The following is a 10,528-nucleotide window of genomic DNA, read 5'->3' on the forward strand; positions in this document are numbered from 1 at the left end:
ACTTTATACTACACAACTCAGTAATCCACTTTAGTCACATTAGTGTCACCATTTTTGGCTAACATAAACTATCAAAATATGCAGCCATATCTAGAAACTAGCTGCACTTTTGGTAACCCTTATAATAATAATAATGTTAGCAGCCAGTCAAATGTTAGAACATTTTATTCTAATTTGACAACAGCCAGAATATTTAGGTCACATAATCTGATGGGTCACAGAATTTATTGTACATCTGTACTTCCGCTTTAATTAGCCAATCGTCTCTGTCTTGCTTGTGACGTAACCAGCTGAAGCACTTCCTCGTTTGTTTTCCGAGCTGCTCAGTCTAACCTAACCGTCCAAATTTCAGGATGTACATATTAAGGTAAATATACTGCTTTAATTTGACATAAAGCAGCAGCGGCTTTGTTTCGTCCTTGTTTTAAATGCATTGCAGACAGCAGGTAGGTTGCTCTTGGTGAAACACTCGCAGTCATCGTTGCTGTAGCCTGCTATGGTTTGTTAGCTTTGAACTGTAATCGGCTGTCATCAAGCCGTTTATTGATGCTGTTATAAAACTAATTGCAAATGTCGATGGGGACATTTAGCTACGGCTGCATACTTTATGCATAATATCAACACAACACAGGTCAGAAAGCTAACGTAACCTACTTGTCCTAACAAACGAGGATAAAGCGTTTTAGGCTAAATTTAGCTTCTAGCTGAAGGGAATAATAAGTATAATTGTAATATAAAATAACTAGCTTCGCAGTGAGTCAGGACTATTGATGGGTGTTGCATCTCCTTGTATTTTTTAAAATTAATTATTCTGATTAATTTACAACTGTTTCAGTATAAACAAAATATTGTAATAATGACTTCAGGATGGTAAAGTTATGGTTTAAGCAGCAGATAAGCAACCATTTGAATTAGTTTATTAATTGTATGGTTAGGGCTGTCACAGTCATGATGCATAGTTGATAAATGCATCAAAATAATTTCCATTAATAATTCAAGTTTCGTTTTCTATTCTTGTAATGTCATAATACATTATCAATCAGTAGTATTTTTATCTTTGACAGCCACCTTTTTGTTGCAAATCTGAAAAATTACCTTCACCAAATACGCCCGTCATGGATTATTATAAGCACATAATGGAGTTCTTTAAGACAATTGTGATCATGGCTGCAAGATTGTGTAATTATCTCCATTCACCTATTTTCAAACAGCTGGGTGAAACTAACAAAAAAGTATTATTTTCACTTCATTGTTTTCCACCATTCAACATCATTGACAGACTGAAAGAATCCAAGCCCTCACAATGCCTTCTGCTTGGATCCTTTATATTTTTGAGATAGAAAGTTTGTGTAGAAACCTAAAATATAAGAAGACCTATTTTTCTATTTATGCTCCTGTATTCATTTAGAATGAGTAAACAATAAACAGATCAGGACAATTAAATTGTAAATCACGGTTAGTCGTATATCAGTTAATTGTCATGTGTAATTTTTAAAATCCTAATATTCTTGCCTTCCAAAATATTGTGCTTCCCTTTTTTATTTGGGTAAATGTGCCACAGTGATTCTGTAGCGGTTTTCTTTGCAGCTGAATCAGTAGCGTTGATGTTGTTAGATACATGGCTGCTGTCAGTTTAACATTAGTTTTAAATGCCTCAAAATAAATTAAATCACAGTGAAACAATGTTAAACAGTGTGACAATAAAGATGAGTTTGTGACACCAATTTTGGTTTCAAGTATTCTTTTACAGATTTGCATTTTTACTATAATTATGATCATGCAAAATTATTGTTAGTTAAAATAAAATCAGTTTGGGGATGGTGTAGTATGATACGTTACACCTTTATTGTCAGACACTTCTGAAATTTATTTTGCATCACATCAAGATGTTTACACCGTAAATTTTGCTCATTTGCTCATTTATACAAAATATATCATGGACTACACACAGTAAAGGCGACAAGGCTGCATGTTACATCAGTTTCATGTGTAATTTTTGTTTTTAAATGTTACTGATTACCAGACACCTGCATGTCTGTAAATTAAAAGAATTGTTTGTTAAACCAATGGTCTTTAAGTTCCCAAAGTGTTTGCTAACTAATGTTTTTTTTTATGTGATCTGTATAGGATGGTTCCTGCTTTCATTTTAGTTTTGTTTATTATGTCTGGCTAACTCAGTCAGGGACATGCATGTACTATGAGTGGCTGAACATTAAGTCAGGACTGCTTGGAGCTGCTTAAGCCAGGATTACACTGCAAGGGTTTATTTAAACACACTGTCTGTTCCTCTGTTACTGTGCTTACATCATTCTAAGCATAGCCTCCTGTAAATCCAATGCCTAATTCATTATTTAAACATTGTCAGGATTTATAAAAGGAGCATAATGATCATGATGCAATTCTAATGAAAGTGATGATGTAGTCCTACTGCTGTTGTTTTTTTTCAGGGTGGAAATCTACATGAAAAGGAGAAAGCGGTGCTTCTCTCAGGCTTGAACATTTCTGTCTTCCTCCATCTGGCCGTCACACTCTCTGCCTCTTCAGATTGGTGCTCACTTTCTCTCGCTTCACCCTCATGCTGTGCTGGGGGAATGCCAAGTGTGGGCAGCTGGGTATTGGTGTGGAGAGGAACCCTGTGTTCGAGCCGAGGAACTGTCATGTGTTCAGTGGCAGGGGACTGAAAGAGGTCGTCTGTGGAGGGCAACACACGCTGTTCCTGCTGCATGATGGCAGTGTGTACACATGTGGCTCGAACAACTGTGGACAGCTGGGCCACGACAAAGCTGGGAGCTCCCCAGGTAAGCTGGGTTGTTTGTGAGGAGTGCCCCTGTTGGTGGCAGTTAAGCTGGGGGCTCAAATAAGTAGTGTTTTATGTAAATATTCATCCATATTTCAACAAACCTAGGACTTGGCATGTCATTGCCCAGAGTTGGTATAATAGTCATATGAGCATTTCCTCAAAATTGTGTAGTTTTAGGGTATGTTATGAGTCCTCGCAGACCCTGAGGTTCTCTGTTAACTGTTCCTAAAGTCAGGACTAAAAGCTATGGCGTGGCCTCGTTTCCTTATTACAGTCCTCGTATGTGGAACATCCTGCCAGAGGACCTTTAGGGCTGCAGAGACTGTCCATGTTTTTTAAAAGAGGCTCAAGACCAAACTTTTTAGCTTAGCTTTTAATTTTATTTTAATTAATTAATTTATTTTTGTGCTTTAGTATTTTATTTTATTTTATTTATTTATTATTTTATTCTTGTCACTTTTATCTATTCTTATTGTTTTTATTTATTTTTTTTTATCCTTGTTTTAACATTTTTAACATTTTAATTTTTTCCTCATGGGGATCCTCCACACCGGGGGTTTTTCCTGCTCGGTATGCTTGGGTGTTGCCATGGGGATTGTCCTTCTCTGGGTGGATGGGGGTCCTGCACTGCAGCCCTATGGCTTCGGTGCGGGCTCTGACCTGCCCTGATTTGGAAGGTTCTGATGGTGGCACCCTCTGTGGCCATGGGTAGGCTGGCTCCTGATGTGGACGGATGTGTTTTTCCTCACAGCAGCGTAAAGCCAGAGGTTTACTTTTACACCTACATTCAGTTAAGAGACAGAAATTAGCAGCTGCTGTTCTTGTATGTGAAGAATAGGGAGGGAGAGAGAGCTGGTGTGTGTGTGTGTGAAAGGGATTAAGGTTAGGTGTATGGAGGCTTATTTGATTTTTATTGTATATTACAATGTATAAATAGTTTTTTTTTTTAAATTGTATTTATGATGTAAAGCACTATGTGTTGCATGCAAATCGCTTTATAAATAAAGTTTGATTTGATTTAGTGATTTGAAACTGAAATGCCTTCTGCAGTTCCCAGCAAGTCCAGGTTCTGTTTTGTCTTTGCATGCAATGAAAAACCCGGATGACAGAAGCATAAAACAAACATAAAGCAACAGGAATTTGACATAGATATGCATCTTGGTTCAAAGTAGAACACAGTGGTAGAAAATACAGTAGATAATGTTTGGTATGTGTTGATATCACACTTGTAGATGTTTGAGTGGGCTGTCACATTGTTAAGGCATGTGCGTGAGCCTGTAAAACACAAAAAAAACAACAATGAGTGAAACTTGAAGGAATAAACAGACCTCTTTTCAAAAGGTAGTCCTTGCATACAAAAAGGTAAAAACTGCTGTCATGATGACACTGCATTAGCAGTGACTTTGACTTATTTTTTTCTTGATCTTTTTAAAGTTGTAAAAATGTGTATTGTTAAAAATATTTTTTCAGTTTATTTGGCATATCTTTGGTTTGTCTAATGCTATAAACCTTCTTTGTTAAACCAAACCAAAGGAAACCACACAGGAAAGAAACTAAAGCAGCAGCTGCTTAGTTTCTAATTCCCTGCTGCATTTTTTTTTTTGTTTGTGTGTGTATTATAAGCTCCTTGTCTGATCTCTTGTAGTGTTGTTGTGTGCAAAGCACCTGTATTCTTTCCAGGCTGATTTAAGTTTGAGCTGTTGAAAATTTCTTACACAGACTGGGTCTGAGTGGCCTGCGTGAAGGCCTTCTACAGAAATATTTAAGGACAAAAAAAGCTAAGAAAAATGTCTCAAATAAGTTCAATCTCTACTTCTGGGATAGTGTGAAATCTGTTCTCTTCTTTCACAGAGCTGGTGGTCGCTCTGGATACTCAGAAGATAACAATGGCGTCGTGTGGTCGCACCCATTCGATGGCAGTGAATGAGCAGGGTCAGGTGTTTGCATGGGGAACTGGTGAAGGGGGACAGCTCGGCCTGGGGACTGTAGAGACATCTGTTAGAATCCCAAGGTGATTGCGTAGCACATTGTTAAGGAGTTGAATTTTTCATCCTAAAGCAGATGCATTGCTTGATAATGGGCAGTCCTGATGTCCACTGACACCTGAAACACATACATGTGAATCCGGCCTACAAGGACAGAGATGTCCAAACATAGTTTTTGCATAAGACCAAAAGACCTACTTCTTAACACAATGGCCATGTCCATCTTATGAGTCCACTTGGTTATGGACACCTTATAACTCTTACAAAGTTCCTATTAATGTAAAAAAGAAAAACAACCCTTTATTCACATGTTACAGTAGCTTGTGTGTAGAAATTCTTCCAAGCAAGCTGGAACAACTGATCTCCTCAAATGTTTTTTAAATTTTAAAAAACGGTAGTGTAACCCAATGGTAAACATGCTCTTGTCCCAGCTTCCTGGAAATGTGTTATTCATTGTTGTAGTTAATTCCAGCCTTTTGGTTGATCAGCAGCTTGGATGAGAAATGTTTATTAAGTTAACTTTTGTTCTGTTCTCTAGGTTGGTTAAAAGGTTATGTGATCACAGCATCTCCCAAGTAATGTGCGGGAACCAGCACTGCATCGCGCTTGCTAGAGGTGTGTAAGACATAGTCTCTAAGTAACACAGAAGCTCTGCTCACATCATGAATCTTGTATGGATATCCCAACTGTGTTCACATTCATGATAAAATGGATGGCACCACATAATCTCTTGAATTTACTTCTGTCATCCTTTGTTTTTTGCTTTTTTTTTGTGTGGGATGCTTTGACCACTGGGTCAAGGATAAAATATGAAGAAAAAAACCCCAGGTTGATTCATCCAGATGAAGGCCACATGCCGAAGCGCATTCTGTCTTTTGTGTAAAGGATGAACATATGTTTAAGTATATAGATCATTAACCTCTCTGCGTGGCTTCTCTCTTAGATGGCCAGCTGTTCACATGGGGCCAGAACACCAATGGCCAGCTTGGTCTGGGGAAAGGAGAACCCAGCAAGCTGTCCCCTCATCCTCTGAAGTCTCTGGCAGGGATTCCTCTGGCACAAATAACTGCAGGAGGAGACCACAGTTTTGCACTCTCCTTGTCTGGGGCTGTATTTGGCTGGGGAAAAAACAGAGCTGGACAGCTGGGTCTTAATGATAAACAAGGTGAGAATTAGCTGGTTAGAAATCATGTGCACCATGTGTTTTAAAGAGACAAATGATTCTGCATCAGACAGAGCAATGTTTTTGCTAGTGTATGTTCACACATGAGAAATGTACAAATAGAAATAAGAGATTACTGATTGGAAGTTATAAGTAAGACTGTGAAACAATGGCCAGTGTTTCACTGGCTTCACCCACAACATAAAGTGCTTTTTAAAATCTTGTCTTTATGCCATAACTTGAGAATTTGGGCAAGAAACCTCTGATTTACAAGTAAAAAAAAAACAAAAGCCCTCTTTGGTGTTCTTTAATTCTATTGTTTTCTAATATGGGGCTTTTAAATGATGACATCTTGAGTAGTAAAATTTTAGCTACGTTAGAAGCACTTTGATGCTTTCTTCACGCCAGAAGTTTCAATGTCCCTCTTATTTGGGGAAATACATAAACTAGTAGTCTGTCTTGATTGTTGTTTCCGCCATCAGATCGTGCCGTCCCCTGCCACATCAAATTTTTGAGGTCTCAGAAGGTTGTTTATATCAGCTGTGGAGATGAACATACTGCAGCGCTCACAAAGGTATGAAGTTTGCTCAACTCTTTGCAGTGAGGTTCACATTTGCCCAGCATATTTTGCAGCATTTTATTGTTTTACAGAATACACTTTAAGGTGATATTATTTTAACCAACTGCAGAACAATGCAAAAAAAATGCTGTCACTAAAAAGAAAATTATTGTAGTAATCTGATTGTGTCTGTAACAGGATGGAGGCTTGTTTACGTTTGGTGATGGATCATGGGGCCAGCTAGGTCATGGCTCCACCAATAATGAACTTTTACCAAGACGAGTCCTGGAGCTTATGGGTACTGAGGTGTCCCAGATCACCTGTGGCAGGTAGTTTGTTCTTAAACTACATAAGAGTGTTTGACCCAATGAGTTCAGTGCTTATTAATATTAAACTGTGTTGAGTCTGATGCACATTAAGCTCTCAGGTCATTTTTAAGGTCACAGTTAGTGATGGTGCTTCATTTTAGTGCAATTCAGCTTTATCTGTATAACTTCAATTCAGAACAAAATTATCTAAGGTACTTTACAGACATCAAATTCAAATTAATTCATTATGAGCCCGTTAAAATAAATTTACATGGGTCCAGTTTATAATAATATTAACTTTATTAATCCCGATTGGGAAATTCAGCTCTGCATTCGACCCATAACTAGATGTACTAAAGAGCAGTGGGCGGCCATGTTTTGGCACCTGGGGAGTAGTTGGGAGGGGTTAAGGGCCTTGCTCAAGGACTCACGGTGGTTCACTGATGGCACTTTGGGGACTTGAACCTGGGTTTCCCAGACCCAAGTCCACCTCTGTAACTGCTAGGTATCTCCCAAAAAACTGTGGTCATATAAGCCAATTTATAAAGAATAATAGCCAAGTCTAATAAAAGTCTCTGGCAGAGCAGGCTCAGGGATGGCGGCCATCTTGCTTGACTTGTTGGGGATGGAAAAGACGGAAGAGGAATCAACAAGCACTGCAATTTTTAGCCACTTGATGAGGTAGAAGGAAGGAAATATGACTTAATTACACCAATAATGTCATATATTTATTCATGGAACATAACTAGCAAAGAGACAAAAAAGAGTGCCCAGTGCATCATGGTACATCCCTTAGAAGTCTATGCTGATGGCAGCATAACTCAAGGGATGGCTAAACCACCCCTAGCTGTAATGTTCATTAAAAGGGAAAGTTTTAAGGCTAATCTTAATGGTAGAGATGGCGTCCTTTTCCAAAACCCAAACTGGGAGCTGGTTCCATAAGAGAGGGACCCAAAGGTTCTGCCTCCCATTCTACTTTTAGAGTCACAAGTAAGCCTGCTGTCTGAGTGCCAAGTGCTCTGTTGGGAAAATATGAAACTATGAGATCTTTGATAAACTGTACTGTGGAGTTTGGTCATAAAGAGCTTTATATGTGAGGAAAACATTTTGGATCAGATGGAAGCTTCTCAGAGCAGCCCAGTAATTAGGAACTGCAGTGGTATGTAATGTTGTTGCTGACTTGAAACCACAGACTGGGAGACATCAACAGTGTTGAACAAAGTTTATAACAAACCACTATGTTTGTTGATTGATAAAACTTTTTTCCCATTTTTCCCATCATGTTACAATTCATGTTATATTTTCAGTGGGGTCAGTGCCCTTCTAATTAGTTATTTCATTCTGCATTTCTGTTGGTTGACTTGTAGATGAATGTAGTAGTAGTAGACATCACATTTAGAGATTACAGATTTGTTACGCTATCAGAGTTTTGCTCCAGGCTGTCTTTATCCACATCACTTTTTCATGGTACAATTTAAAGATGTTCTGTTTCTTTAAGGTTGCATTGGTTTTAACCCAGGAGGGGACATTTATTGTTTCGTCAGCCTTCTTAATGATTGTTCTCTCTATCTGAAGCCACCAAATATTCCAAAAGCACTGGTTAAAATATGATTAACTAATAGATGTTGTGCTTTGTATAAATGAGAAAAGACAGCAGATATCCAACTATTAAACTGGTTACTGTCTGCATCTCTGCATGCTAAATCTTGCATTTCCTTTTGCCAGGCACCATACGCTGGCATTCGTACCATCCTCTGGCATGGTGTATGCGTTTGGGTGTAACAGCCATGGCCAGCTAGGTACAGGAATGATGGGAGATTCGAGAAGCCCATTTCCTGTCAAAACCAGTTACCTGACTGGAAATGTCCAGGGGACAGGTGAGCAGAAGTCTTGCTGCTCTGCCTGTATATGATGAGGGCTAAAGTTCATCTTGATGATACCTGGCTATCACTTGTGATGTTTCTTGTAATGTCTTCTGATTGCTCTTATTCTTTTGGCTGTGGAGTTGGGGAAGGTGGGGGAGAAAGACCTTGGGGTTTAAGCTGTAAATGGAGGTTGTGTGTTATATGACATAATTATCATGCAACTGGAAGACCCTTTTTACTGTTTCCTTAAAAAGTGATAACGTTTAGATGGGACTTCATATATTAGCAGTCCTTTCAGTATTTTTTACCCTAGAAAATGTGCACATAAGTACTTTTAATTCCATTGGTTGATAATGAAATGTCCTATTACACTGTAAAAAAAGGTTAAGTGAACTTAAAATAGCAAGGCAACCAGCTGCAAAGATTTTCTCAGTAAACTCAACTTCTGCTGTTGTGTGACCCTAAATGAAGATGTTAGCTCAAAATATAGTCTTGAATTTAACAGTCTATTTACGGTCTATTTAAGTCTGAGCTGAAACAACTCATGAACAGCTTATGTTTACATATTGCCTCAGCTTAGTTGCAACATTAAATTTGAATAGTAGTTTCTAAGAGTCAAACAGTCATTCATGCTCTTAGATGCAACATGCACTCGCTACACAGAAAGGCCAAAGCTTGAACTAGAATCCTTCTTTCTTTCATAATCACAGGCTATTTCAAAGCCATAATCAATGATATCAGTTACCAAACTGCCCTTTAGGACTTTAACCCTGACTGAGTTCATGAACACCCTTCAACTACCTCAGAAGTGTACTTCAAGTCCTTTGGATATTCCAGGTTTAGAGCATGTGCAAGGCAAACCTGTACCCAAAGGGGTGTAAGAATTCTTTAATCTAGACTTTTTGGGCGGTGCAATGGTTAACACCATTGCCTCATAGTGAGAAGTTTTCTGGTTTAACCCTCTGCCTTTCTGCGTGAATGATTGTGTCTCTGTGTTGGCCCTGTGTTGGACTGGTGACCTCTGGGGTGTACCCTGCCTCTCAACTAATAGCTGCTGGGATAGACTCCAGCCCCCATTAAGTAAATCTTAATCGAAGTATTAAGTTTGACAAACTGGAGACTATTATTCATATTTACTCACAAATTTAAGTTGAGGCAACTTGTGAACATAAGTTACCTCTTTTTTTTTTTCAAAGAATTTTTACAATTTCACGACATGAGTTGTTTTAGCTCACCATTTTAGCATTTTTCTTTTCTTTTTTTTTAAAGCGTGGCTGACCAGGCTTCTCCGCTTTACTGTCACTTTGACTTTCTGATATGGTTGTTTTATAAAGAAGCCTGTCCAGACTGCTGGCAAAATAAACATAGTTGAAAGAGGATTATCTTTAAGGATGTTTATAACACAAACAAAGCAGTCCTAATTTACACTGCACAATGTACGAGATTTACTAAAAATAAAATCTTGACGTGACAGTGGCTGTTCCTCAAAGGTAAGCATGTTTCTTTGGGAGGATGTGTCTCTAAGCTGTTTCCTCTTGAGGTTAGTTAACAGTTAAATTCTTGCTTTATAGGAAAAAAAAAACCTAAACAAAACACAGTAGTTTAGTCCTCACAAGTGGACATAAATCATACTACCAGTCCCACTATTATACCCAACACACACATACAGCAGCCAAAAAAATTATCAGGTCTTTTCATCCTTGCAAAAACAATGGCAAAAAAACACAGTTAAAAGAAACAAACAAAATAATTCCATGCATATCGAGTCAACCTCAGGTTAGTTTATGGGTGCTAAGAGAAGCAGGTCCATCAGATTTTATAAAGTGGCATCCCAGAAATGTTACTTTTA

The 10,528-nt window shown here is 38.3% G+C and overlaps 1 protein-coding gene across 1 annotated transcript in view; it reads left to right on the forward strand.

Moving 5' to 3' along the window:
- The first annotated feature begins 282 nt into the window (after nt 1–282).
- Nucleotides 283–10,528, forward strand: part of herc3 (HECT and RLD domain containing E3 ubiquitin protein ligase 3) — a 30,519-nt gene continuing 20,273 nt past the window's right edge. Inside the window, exons 1-8 of the mRNA XM_041982993.1 lie at nt 283–367; nt 2,448–2,798; nt 4,652–4,811; nt 5,324–5,400; nt 5,729–5,950; nt 6,430–6,521; nt 6,705–6,835; nt 8,540–8,691. Coding sequence (XP_041838927.1) covers nt 2,576–2,798; nt 4,652–4,811; nt 5,324–5,400; nt 5,729–5,950; nt 6,430–6,521; nt 6,705–6,835; nt 8,540–8,691 — 1,057 coding nt within the window. The 5' untranslated portion in view covers nt 283–367; nt 2,448–2,575. The remainder of the gene's footprint in view (nt 368–2,447; nt 2,799–4,651; nt 4,812–5,323; nt 5,401–5,728; nt 5,951–6,429; nt 6,522–6,704; nt 6,836–8,539; nt 8,692–10,528) is intronic.

This window comes from Melanotaenia boesemani, chromosome 4 (assembly GCF_017639745.1).
Source record: "Melanotaenia boesemani isolate fMelBoe1 chromosome 4, fMelBoe1.pri, whole genome shotgun sequence".
NCBI classification, from domain to species: domain Eukaryota; kingdom Metazoa; phylum Chordata; class Actinopteri; order Atheriniformes; family Melanotaeniidae; genus Melanotaenia; species Melanotaenia boesemani.